At 44.5% G+C, this 12,545-nt stretch overlaps 1 protein-coding gene across 1 annotated transcript in view; it reads right to left on the reverse strand.

The window, feature by feature from the left end:
• The window catches only part of FGG (fibrinogen gamma chain), a 32,818-nt gene extending 22,094 nt beyond the window's left edge, over window positions 1-10,724 (reverse strand). Inside the window, exons 1-5 of the mRNA XM_069242939.1 lie at window positions 10,599-10,724; window positions 10,472-10,519; window positions 7,904-8,087; window positions 7,318-7,411; window positions 5,304-5,434 (exon numbers count right to left, since the gene is read on the reverse strand). Coding sequence (XP_069099040.1) covers window positions 5,304-5,434; window positions 7,318-7,411; window positions 7,904-8,087; window positions 10,472-10,519; window positions 10,599-10,649 — 508 coding nt within the window. The 5' untranslated portion in view covers window positions 10,650-10,724. The remainder of the gene's footprint in view (window positions 1-5,303; window positions 5,435-7,317; window positions 7,412-7,903; window positions 8,088-10,471; window positions 10,520-10,598) is intronic.
• Window positions 10,725-12,545: the final 1,821 nt, after the last annotated feature.

Consider the following 12,545-nt stretch of genomic DNA (forward strand, 5'->3'; position numbering starts at 1 on the left):
ACAGACCACACCAATGCTGTAGGTCTCTCCAGGTTCTTCCACCTTAGTGAAGAGAACTTCCAATGAGTTGGGTAGCTGTCCCCACTTTCAGCTGGCGAGGACACGTGTTAGACCTGGCATTCTTGGCGTGGTTTCCCCTGATTTTTTTGCCTTCTGACCTCCTGTGTGAGATATGTGCTGGTTGTGAGTTGTGAAACAAGTTTTATGGGCTTTCAAATAGCCATGTTTTCAGTGTCCTTTCGAAGTATGGGTGGTCTAAAATTCTGTACAAAAACAGTGGGAGAGAATTGCATAGGTAAGGTATGATGACAGGATGATCTCAGGCCTTCTTTACTTTTCATCTTACATGCTGTCCTCTTAAAGAGTTGAGCACTTTTAGATCTGAAAGTGTAATTGTTTATATTTGAATCAACTGAGTTGTAATAATTCAGGTTCTTTTTCACTTAAGCTCTGTAACGACACACAGGGTACTGAATCTGACTCCTTGTGCGATATGGAGCCAGTATGCAGGCTTGAGGGTAGAGGAGCTGTATTCTCTAAGCTGGAGTTGAGCTTGGAGCCTAGTCGCTGCATTTTGCCCTCTTTAGAGTCTTCCAGTAAGATATGCTGTTAGGTCCATGAAGAGTGTGTTTGAGTAACTGAGTCAAGAAAGAACTAGAAAGATTATGGCCTAAAGTGTTTGAGAGTGTTAGAAATGGGGTCTCTAGTTGGTAATGGTTTGCACCCTGTCCAAATAGGGACCCTCACTCTAGTTAGGGTAAGGGAGCCACACATCTAAGATAACCCCTGCTCACCCCTTGGTAGCTTGGCACGAGCAGTCAGACTTATCTCAGAGGCAATGCGTAAAGTATGTGTACACACAGACACACACACACAGTAACACATTGAAAACACCACAAAAGTATTTACTCACCAGTTTAGAAAAATACCCCATATTTATCGGAATAAAACAAGACTAAAACAACAAAAATCTACCATACACAAGCAAAGATACGAATTTTCAAAGACGAAACTTCAATATAGCGCTTAGAAACACAATAGCTCCAAATGGGGCTATCACAACATTGTTGACAGAGTCATTTCCATCAGTCCAATGCCACTCTCAAGGGAGTGCGGACTGGTCACGGAGTCACACAGACCCCCAGGTACAGTATCTATGAAAACGATGAAACAAAGATGTTGCATGGAGTCGAGGAGGTGAGGTGTCGTTGGAAATGGTGCGGCCTCGGTTCCCTACTGCTACCAGGGAGGTGAGGTGTTGGTTCCGTACTGCAAGGCAGGGGAGATGAGGGATCAGTTCCTTACCATTACAGGGGAGGGGATGCGGCATCAGTGGCGAGCCGTTGGTCCCTCACCATCCAGCGGGGTTGATGAATTAAGCAGGTCAAGACATGAGGTGTCAACTTCGTGGTGTTGTGATCACACCACGTGGCCAATGGTGCTGCAGCAGAATTAGGTGCCCCGGACGTCGGGGACACAGAACTCAGGACTCATGCTGTGATGGGACTTTGAAAGCACTACGGTGGCCTCAGGCCTGCGGCGTCAGTCACAGTCTTTGCACTCAACGAGGACCACGGTTCCTGGTGCAGGCAGTGGCGTGGAGTCAGACAGCTCGCCAGTTCCAAAGTAGCTCTGCAGTCGATGCACTTGGCTTCTCCTTAGTTTCACTAGAGCTCACTTCCAAGGGCCCCGGGACTGGAGTTGGCACCACTTGGCAAGTCAGGATTCTCAGCAAGAAGACCCAGGCGGTGGGAGATGAAGTCTTTAATGTCCCTGATACTTCTAACAGGAGGCAAGCTCAATCCAAGTCCTTGGAGAACCTTTGGAAGCAGAGTTTATAAAGCAAAGTCCAGTCCTTTCACTCCCAGGACAGAAGCATCAAGCAGCAGGCCACCACAGCAAGGCAAGATGCAGAGTGGCAGTCCCTCCTACAGCTTCCAGCTCTTCTTCCTGGCAGAATGTCTTCCATCCTAAAGGATTCTGGAGTTGTGGTCTCAGTTGTCCAATACCTATACTAATTTCTGCCTTTGAAGTATGCAAACTTCAAAGGAAAGTCTTTGTAGTGCACAAGACCATGACTTTCCTGCCCTGGCCCCAAACACACTCCAGGGGGGTGGAGACTGCTTTATGTAAGGACAGGCACAGCCCTATTCAGGTGCAAGTGTCAGCTCCTCCCTCCACTCTAGCCCAGGAAGACCCATCAGGATATGCAGGGCACACCTCCGCTCCCTTTGTGTGACTGTCTAGAGTAAATTCATAAACAGCCCAACTGTCATCCTGACCCAAACATGTATTCCACAGCTAGGCGGAGGCACAGAATGGCTAAGCAAGAAAATGCCCACTTTTCAAAAGTGGCATTTTCAAACATACAATTTAAAAACCAGCTTCACCAAAATATGTATTTTAAATTGTGAGTTCAGAGACCTCAAACTCCGCAACTCTATCTGCTCCCAGTGGAAAATTACACTTAAAAGATATTTCAATTAAATTCCCATATTAACCTATGGGAGGGATAGCCCATGCATTAGTGAAAATGGAATTTAGCAGTATTTTACTATCAAGACATGTAAAACATAGTAGTACATGTCCTGCCTTTTTAAATACACTGCACCCTGCCCATGGGGCTGCCTTCGGCCTACCTTAGGGGTTATTTAAATGTAGTAAAAGGGAAGGTTTGGGCCTGGCAAGTGGATGCACTTGCCAGGTCGAACTAGTAGTTCCTAACTGCCCATGCAGACCCTACAGTGGCAGGTCTGAGACACGTTTACAGGCTATTCATGCGGGTGGCACATTCAGTCCTGCAGGCTCTGAAGAAGCATTTGATTTACAGGCCTTGGGCACATATAGTGCACTTTATTAGGAACTTACTGGTATATAAAATATGCCAATCATGGATAAACCAATCACCAAAACAATTTAGACAGGGAGCACTTGCACTTTAGCACTGGTCAGCAGTGGTAAAGTGTCCTGAGTCCAAAGGTCAACAAAAACAGGTCAGAAAAAATAGGAGGAAGGAGGCAAAAAGTTTGGGGATGACCCTGCAGAAAGGGCTAGGTCCAACACAACCCCACACCAGCCAAAAGCTAGGGGAGACCAATCAATACCTTGATGGGTTTCCCTGCTTGTGGCGATAAAATATGGACCCTGGCCTGCAACAGCAGGGGCACATTCCAGTTTTACATCTTCCTAAACCCAGTTGTATTCCTCTGTCCATAATCTCAGGGCCCACAAAGCTAACCCATGGTGAATTCTTCTCCTTACCTGCGATCCCTTCTGTGGAGTTCCTAACCTTACTTGCATGACAGATGTATTCCAGTAGACAGAGAGTACCCCCGTTGCCAATGTAGTGGTGTGGCCCATTCCACCCTCAGTGTATGACTCCTGTCCCCAACCCAAGGGAAACTCTGTCCACAAGGACAGAAAAAATAGGAGGGAGGCGGCAAAAGGTTTGGGGATGACCCTGCAAAAAGGGCCAGATTTAGCAGAGAGTATGCCAAGGGTAACTATGTGGTGGGCCAGGTTCAACAGAGAGAATTGCCAGGGGTAAATATATGGTGAAGGTGTGCAGACGAGAAAAATAACTCTGCAGTACATTGTAACATGAGAGTGGAGTTGTGAGGGAGAGTTCCTAATACATTATTACCCCAGTGATCTTCACTCCTGAAAGAGGGGCATGGCCCGATGTGGGTGGCTAAGGCAAAGTTGGAACCCATTTTATCATGCCATGGCAGATTTGAATGCTGGGCATAGAGAAATGGGTGACTAGGCCAAGACACCCTGGTAAAAAAAAGTGGTCTTTGCCTGCTGTCCTTGTGAAACAGCAACATTAAAAAGGCCAATTCGAGATGTTTAAAAAGTTTTAAATATAGGTGTTTTCAATAAAAATAATGCCTCTTTTCTGCTCCGAGATCAAATGGCACTTTGATGCACAGAGGTTATAGTAACAAGAGCTTTACAATGTACTTTTTTCATGGATTTATTTTGGTTGGGTTGGAATATTCAAAGCCCACCAGAATAGAATCATGGATTGTGGGTATGCTGCTTTTTGTTTTGAGTTTACCCTTTTTTCTGTATGATGGAAAAATCTATCTTGATTTCTTTGGCTACTCGTGAAGTGGCATTGTCATTTCTCATAGTTAATTTTAGCCTTCACTAGGATCCCTAATAAATAGGATATCAAAATTTTGTAACCTAAGATCACTCTTAAAATACTTTTTAAAAATGCAATGGAAAATGTAGACACGAAAAAAAGCAATATGGAAAACGTGAGCTCCAGTACTATGAGACAAAAATAAATGCCTGCACAGGGCACCGATTCTTTATAAGGCAGGTTTAACGAGTAGATACATGAGTATTGACTTGACAGTAGTATTTGCCAGGAGTGCCTTGGTGTATACTATAGAAGGGCCTGATTGGAAACTCAAATCTGGAAGCACCGAGTGATCAAGCAATGTACTGATTTGAAGTTGTGCAATGCCACCTTAAATTGTTTTTGAATTTTTATCAATAGCAAAATCAAATAACGAAGGGTAAATTGTGAGCTCAGTGTGCCTAGTACAATGTAGCATATGTATCATCACACTCTGCTGCCTCTTCATCACACTAACATAATCATTGTGTTAGAATACTCTTGTAGTCTCAGCATCTTTAACAAAAAGGCATCAATCAAATGTCATTGGGTAACACATTAAGCTAGGGAAGAGCTAAACCCTGCCAGACCCAAACCCCACTCGGGTCTGAAACTGACTAAAGATTCAAATTAATAAATAGAGTGATGGGTTGCATGCATTTTTCTCAACGATTTGTGGGTCACTGGGCATACGAGGTCTTCTATTTTGAATGCCTATGCCACTCCATCAATGAAAAGATGCAGCACATTTTGCAGATTTTCTCATTCATCAAAGTGTGAATGAAAGAAGGAACGTAGCCTAAGGTCTCCGAGACTTTTTGGAATCGGCTTGATTGCATGAGCCTCTTTGGAAATATAGATTCTCCTAAGTTTGTTGAACCAATGAAATTGCGGAGAAATTGCAGAGGCGTCTTTCTTCAGATAATTCTTCTTCACCTTGGAGCCTGTGTAGGGCATTCTGAGGGAACCAACTCATTGGTCTCCAGATCCATACCCTGGCTCACAGTGCACATGATTGTTGCCCCCGACAAAAACGAAAAGGTGAAATTACGAAATCTTAGCCATAGGCTGTTTACCATGTATCATCAGCAAAGACAACTACCCGCTCAGGCCTGTTTAGTTTACATTTTAGCCAAAGTAAACATTGCACACGGCATCAAGGTCTTCTGCCTACCTCTCCCAGTGGTTGGCTGTATTTGCACGGAGTCCTTGCATGGCTCCTGGCATTGCTCTGAAAGTCTGACCGCCTTCTCTTCCAGTTGCGTAATTTTCTGAGCATTTGTTGAATACAGCTCTTGCATATATCTGCAGGTAGTCAAATAAAAATTCCTTAACTCCAAACCGTGCTTTGTTTCCAAAAACATATTCAACTTATTTATTTGTTTTTACACTCGACAGGAAGTGAGGCACACAAGTCTACTTTTGCATTTCTTTCAAAGACTTAAAATGTTATTTGAGTCTCCTTTTGAATCTTTTAGCACCCCAAAAAGTTACCTTAAGAAAGCATTATGCAAGTTTTATGGAAATATTTAAGCCCAAGCTTCTTTCTCCATTCCATCTCAATGCTCCTTAAAAACAGACTGCTCTGAGGACTGGATTTTCCCACTCGTCCCGTGACCAAATTGTCTGACTATAACACGACCTACAAAATCCAAGGCATTGATGAACACTGTTTTTTTTTGTGTTTCCCTGTTTTTTGTTTTTTTTAGTTTATACAGGATAATCAATGCATACAAATCTGAATTACTTAAAATATCATAAAACAAACTAATGTGTGTCGATTCATTCCAGCAGGAGAATTTCTTTGTGGTGTCTATCACATACGATATGTGGGATAATATTCACATTTTTTCGAGAAACATCAGAACACGTAAACTCACTTAAACACAGAGCAAAGAAGATTTAAGGTCTCATTTACAAGCCCTTTAAGCCACTGCTGTGTCATTATTTTGACGCAATGGTGGTGCTAGCAGTGCACGACACTGCTCCATATTTGCAAACTGATGCATTGGACCCAATGCGTCAGTTTGTAAAGCCCTGCAACACATTTTACCTGCACCAGGTATAATATATGCAGGGTAGGTGTTCCTTCAGAAAAAGTCACGTAGAACTGACTCAGCTAAAGTCACAACTTTTCACTGCATCAGTCTATGATTTTACTGCATCAAAATGTTACTGCCTGCTCAGAGCAGGCATAAAACTGATGCAGGGCTTTTTCCTACGGGACTCTCCTCGTTTAACGACGCAGCTCCAGCAATCCGTCAGCTGAGGTCCAAAAGATGCATCAGAAGTTCTGACGCATCTGTGAAAATTTGGGATATTTAGCTCTGTATTGTAAATACAGTGCATCAATGTCATTATTAGGGGATGTGCAGCAGGTGCAAGAAATCTGACGCATCGATGACTATGCATCAGATTCTTGTAAATGAGACCCTATGTTTTTCCCACTTAAAAAGCAGCTGTTAGAATTGTAATGATGTAATGTGGCTGGCACGGATGCAAGATAGGAGCAGCATGACTGAGCGCTGCTTCGCAACTGTCTGACCATAACGCAATCAATGGACTGGCTGAGGCTTAACTTTAAAGACACTAGTCATTCATTTGATCCAAGCCAAATAATAGTAATATTCATGACTCCAGAAGTTTTGTTAAAAAATATTGTCATGCTTGCAGTCACCCTCTGTCATCCGATTCATAATCACTTGTCTCAGTCCCCAAGATCAGAACAGTCAGATTTAGTTGCAGAGCTTTCTGTGGCCGCTGCAAAGAAATAAAATACCATTCCTATTCCTTATGCGGCAAAACAGAATTTGCTATAATTCAGGAACTCCTGAAAGACCTACCTATTTAAATATCAATGTTCTCTTGTTGAACAATGTCTACTTCAGCGCCGTGAAGTTTTGCTGTTTAGAAACACCCTACCTTGGGCAACAGACCATCAAGGGGGGGGGAGGTAGTGGAGCGTCCTTGCATCCTGGCTTAATTTGTGAAGCTATGGGACATTTTATAGTTCGTGCTAAAATACACTTTGACATCACTGACAAATGCAGTTATGAAAGTGTCTTGTTGGATTGTGACAGTCAAAGTTTAGCAATGAAATGCATCAACATTAGAATGATCAGATGATGTTTTGCTAGCAGTATATATAGAGCGTTTAATTTTAACGTATTTAAGATTAAAACACATACTGTATTTGACTTTCCAACGTCGTCGCCATGTTCTCATATTTAGCTATGTCTTGCACCATGATTCTGGACTTTTTGATGTAAGGATCCACCAAGTCTGTAGGAGGGAGATCACATTAGGTCTCTAAAAATGTGTTTACTGAGAGAGAAATTAGAAAGGGAAAAAAGAAAGGGACGAATATGCACAAAGAAGAGATAACACATGGAAACGGAGGGAAGAAAACACGAGCAAAGAAGGGAAGCAAGGAAGCAAGTGAAGAGAAATCATCAGAGCAAAAAGATGCTAGAAGCAAAGAACGGAGAAAAAAAGAAACAAGGAAGAGGCGAGGCTGGAGGAGGGAAAGAAGGATAAAAACAAAGGAAGACAGGAACGAGAGAGAAAAGGAAGAGAAGAAAATTGTGGAAAATAGGAAGGAAAAGTAGAGAAGTAAAACAAGGAAGCTCATGAAGGGAGTAAGGACGGAAGTGAAAAAAACAGTGATGCGAAAGGAAGCAAAGAATGGAGGGAAGGAAAGAAAAGTCGGCAAGCGGGAGAGAGAAAGGGAGCAAGGGAGACAGGAAAGAAAACAGAAACAAAAAAACTCTTTACCTTGTGGAGACGTCACCAGGTCTGAATTACTTTTTCTTATTTCTCTAATTACATGTTCTGCTCCTGTCGTGTGGTTGGTGATCTGCCTTATCTGGTCTTCAAGCGTCTGAAGTTCCCTTTCTACGTCTGGGAGGTAACTCTCCAAGAAATCCGCAATACCGCATGTCGTTGGACAATATTCTCCCTGCATCCATAGCACATAAAAATACATTGCCGATCAGCAGAGAATCCGAAACATAATGCACTTTAAGATCCACCTCCCATAAGACGAGAGGACACGGCAACGCCCTTTCTAGCCAAACTTAATTACAGATGCCTGTTTGCAATACTATTTCTTTACATAGAGGGAGTTCAAAGCAATCCCTTGCTTAAATCACTCTCGCTGGACGATCTACGCTACTTGGGAATGGGCTCGCGTTTAAGCACCTGCAAGGTGTGCGGGTGTTTTCTAGACAGGATATATATTCACACTACTATCTCGTGTGGGCAAAACGTGTTTTCATTTTTATGAAACTATCAAAACAAATTAATGTTCACGAAGAACGGCAAGCATGGCCACCTCCTATAAAAGTTGGGGCGAGCAAAATGTGGCAAAGACTGGACGAGTGACTTCAACTTCACTTGTTTCGTATAATTAGCCTTCGCTGTAGAGGCATCCTGGGACGTTGGTGGCGGTGTCCCATCTCTAAATGTCCTGGCCCCCCATAGTGTCCCATCACCTTGAGCAAAAAGAGGGTGGCGTGTTTCTGTAGTTTCCGCTTTCAATATATTACTCATGTAGCTTGCGTAGAGAGAAAAAACATCCCTTTGTAGCAGTGTGAGTTCAGGTTGTTAGTGGGTCACAGAGGAAAGCTGCAGAGTTTAGGACGAAAACTGAGGCCCATATTTATACTTTTTGACGCAAAACTGCGCTAACACAGTTTTGCGTCAAAAAAATTAGCGCCGGCTAACGTATTTATTGAATGACGTTAGCCGGCGTTAGCCGCCGGCGCCGTCTGGTGTGCGTTAAAAAAAACGACGTACACCAGGCAGCGCCGGCGTAGGGGAAAATGGAGCTTGGGCGTCAAGAAATGGGGCAAGTCAGGTTGAGGCAATTTTTGCGCCTCAACCCGATTTGCGCCATTTTTTTTTCACTCCCAACCCCCATAGAAATGACTCCTGTCTTGGCAAAGACAGGAGTCATGCCCCCTTGCCCAATGGCCATGCCCAGGGGACTTCTGTCCCCTGGGCATGGTCATTGGGCATAGTGGCATGTAGGGGGGCACAAATCAGGCCCCCCTATGCCACAAAAAAAATAAAAAAAATACTTACCTGAACTTACCTTAATGTCCCTGGGATGGGTCCCTCCAGCTTTGGGTGTCCTCCTGGGGTGGGCAAGGGTGACAGGGGGGGGTCCCTGGGGGCATGGGAGGGCACCTCTGGGCTCCTTCAGAGCCCACAGGTCCCTTAACGCCTGCCTTTTGCAGGCGCTAAAAAACGGCACAAAAGCGGCCGTACGTCATTTTTTTTGACCCGCCCACTCCCGGGCGTGATTTTTGCCCGGGAGTATAAATCCGACTCACATGCCTCGGAGTCGATTTTTTAGACGTGAACGCCTACCTTGCATCTCATTAACGCAAAGTAGGTGTCCACGCTAAAAAATGACGCTAACTCCATGGACTTTGGCGCTAGACGCGTCTAACGCCAAAGTATAAATATGGAGTTAGTTTTGCGTCGAAATTGCGTCAAAAAAAACGACGCAATTCCGGCGCAAACGGAGTATAAATATGCCCCTGAATGTTTCGCAGTGGCTGTCAGTGGATCACAAAGGGGGTTGGAGTACAAAGTCATATAAAATCCCAGGCCTCTCTGCAGATCGCACAGAGCAATGGTCAGGAGTGCCAACAGTAATTGTGATTATGTGTGAAAGTGTGTAAAGAAGATACACAGATATCAAAATACCGAGAGGGTGAAAGTTAAAGAGAATGCATTGCATATAGGAGGGTGGGTGCATTGTGTGTGTTGGGGATTGGTGAAGTGAAGGAGATGCAAAGAAGTGTGTGCAGCAGAGAGTGAAAAGATTATGCTGAAGAGGAAAAATGAGACAGAGGGTTTCAGAAAAGATATAAGGATCAAATAGCATACATGTCTTAACAAAGACTCAGAGACTGCCGAAGAGAATGGTTTGAAGAGAACTGGAGTGATTGAACCATTACGAAGACCTTGCCCATTCCACAGATCACGGTAATGTGTAATTTACAGTCTGCTTAAAATGTTTATATCAGTGTGTGTGCGTCATGACCTCCCACTGTAGGTGGCCCTGCCAGTTTTATCTAGACACCGCTGCTGTTCTGCTGCGATTATAGGCAGTGCAGGTCTCAATCAAATTCACACCCTAGACATTTCACTCCGAGTCCTTAGGCTCACTCGAGCAGCCTCATAACCTTAAGGGATGCTGACACCTGGAAACTTTGATTTGTGTCAAATCTTCAAGCCAAGTGCCAAAACTCTCACGTCTCACGCCTGCGGACTCTTGGAGGTCTCTTTAATAAGCGTTGCAAGTGCGCAATAACTAGACATTTTACTTACAAATCGTCCGTCCAGGATACAGCAGTTCTCTAAGTTGGGTGGCGGTTGCTGTAAAAAGAAAGGTGGCACAGTGAGGGCGGGCTGGCAAGAGCACATTGCTGGGTTGGGCGGCAGGTGTGTGACTTACCGCCAGGCAGGCGGGGAGCAGTAGTATGGCGCACTGGAGCAGCAGGAGCATGTTGGCTGCCGTCAGGTGAGCGAGTGACGGGCGCTCCTCGACTACTGTCAGCTTTATGGGGCTGCACAGGGAGACTGGCAGCGGGCGCGCGGCAGACACGGAGGGGCGGAGCCAGTGTGGGAGTGACTGACGGCATTAGGCAAAGGTGGATCCTATTGGGAGCGTTACGGTGTCTGTGACGTGTGAGGGAGACCGTCGTTCCGTCACACTTCAAGTCTCTTTTTCTCACTTTGGGCCAGTTCGCACCGCCTCGTCTAGAAGCTGGAAGTTATGACGTCACAGCAAATGCTGCACGAGACAGAGTGTTTCCGGGAGCAGACCTCCGAACCCCAACCTGTGAAGCATCCCAGGCAGTGCTGCCACTGGACTTTGCTTTGTCCTTCGCCCACTCGCACGGGCACTAACACCCGTCCCTGACCTTTCTTCGCCCAGTTGTCCTGTTCCCTCCTCTGTCTGTTTACTGGTAAATGCAACCCCCGCAGTTGGCAAAGCATACACAATATGCACAACACTGGTGCATTATATTTTGGCCTTGTAACATGATTTCTCAATGCGAATCCAGTGCTTAATTTCTAATTAAAAACGTGCCGATGCCCAAAGCTCCCCTCTGCGGCTGTTGCAAGTAAATGTGCGATCGAGCACAGTATACTGAGGCTGTGTAATCCTAAAACCATCCCGGGCCTCTTTAATCTATTCACAGGCAGTCCCAGCACCTTCAGCTCACTCGTACAGCTTTCTACTTTCTCTCTGTGTGAGGCTTTTCCCTCTTTCTTTTCTTTCCTCTTTCCCATAGGTGTATTTTGCTCGCAGTCAACGCCTGATGCAGAAAAATAAGTGCCCTCCCTCAAAAATAAGTGCCGGTGCCAGGTACCGGGAACCACAGGCTCCAATTAAGCACTTTGCGAATCCCGTTGTCAAATGACAACTACTGAAATCACACCCGCACATGTGTTCAGTCAGAACAAATGGGATAGGGAGACGGTCTCTATTGGGGGAAAAGAAAATAATAAAATACAAGTAAAACAGTAATTAGCCCCCATTTTGTATAGTGTTACGTGCACGACACAAAACGAAAACACTTCAGTGGGGTGCCAGTTTTGCTGCCTACATAAAGAATAGCATTTTGTGCTTCTTTCATTATGTGTATAGAATTCAATAAAGCACATCTTTTTCCACTTAGAGGAAAACTTTGCAATGTTAGTTAGAGCAGCTTTTGGTAAGTGTTGTGATACGCGTGAATTCAATTTTGTAAAAAACGAATTATGTTGAAATAGGCATTCTTCAAACAAGGTAGACCCCCGGCCTCTTTTCAAATAAATGTGTTAACGTGACGTACATCAACCCGTATCGACTAGCCGATTTTACACAGCGCTGCAGTGTGAGCACTGCTCAAACTTTATGGGATATAACTCGGTCTTCTGTACGCAGCTATGTTCACCACAGCGGCCTAAAGTAACGCATTGTTGGCACACTCCTGGTGCAGGAACTCGTTTTTATACTAGCTCTTTCTTAAACTTATCTTGAATATCCGGACACGGGACACCCATCTGCAGACATAAAAAGTCTCTCTCCGTTCCCAAACTAGACTGACTCAGCTCCCAACGCGCTTTCCCTTTGATAGCAGACAGTGCAATTCTAACGGACCGTGTGCGCTTAGCGTGGCTTGGTTTTACTGCACTGGAGTCTGACGGCTCGCGTTCTTTCTTGACGTTATTTCGAAGTGAATTTCTACTTGATAACAGAAACCAACAGTTTGTACAAAACAACATAACCCAAAAGACAGGTTTCCTTTGATAGCGCCCCTTCAGACAAGCGTGGAGTTGTAGTTGCCCTGTAAAATGCCTTTAAATAGCAGTTAACAGTTTAAGTAATACTTTTACAGTAAAGTAACCTTAG

The sequence above is a fragment of the Pleurodeles waltl genome, chromosome 1_2 (genome assembly GCF_031143425.1).
Source record: "Pleurodeles waltl isolate 20211129_DDA chromosome 1_2, aPleWal1.hap1.20221129, whole genome shotgun sequence".
Lineage (NCBI taxonomy): Eukaryota > Metazoa > Chordata > Amphibia > Caudata > Salamandridae > Pleurodeles > Pleurodeles waltl.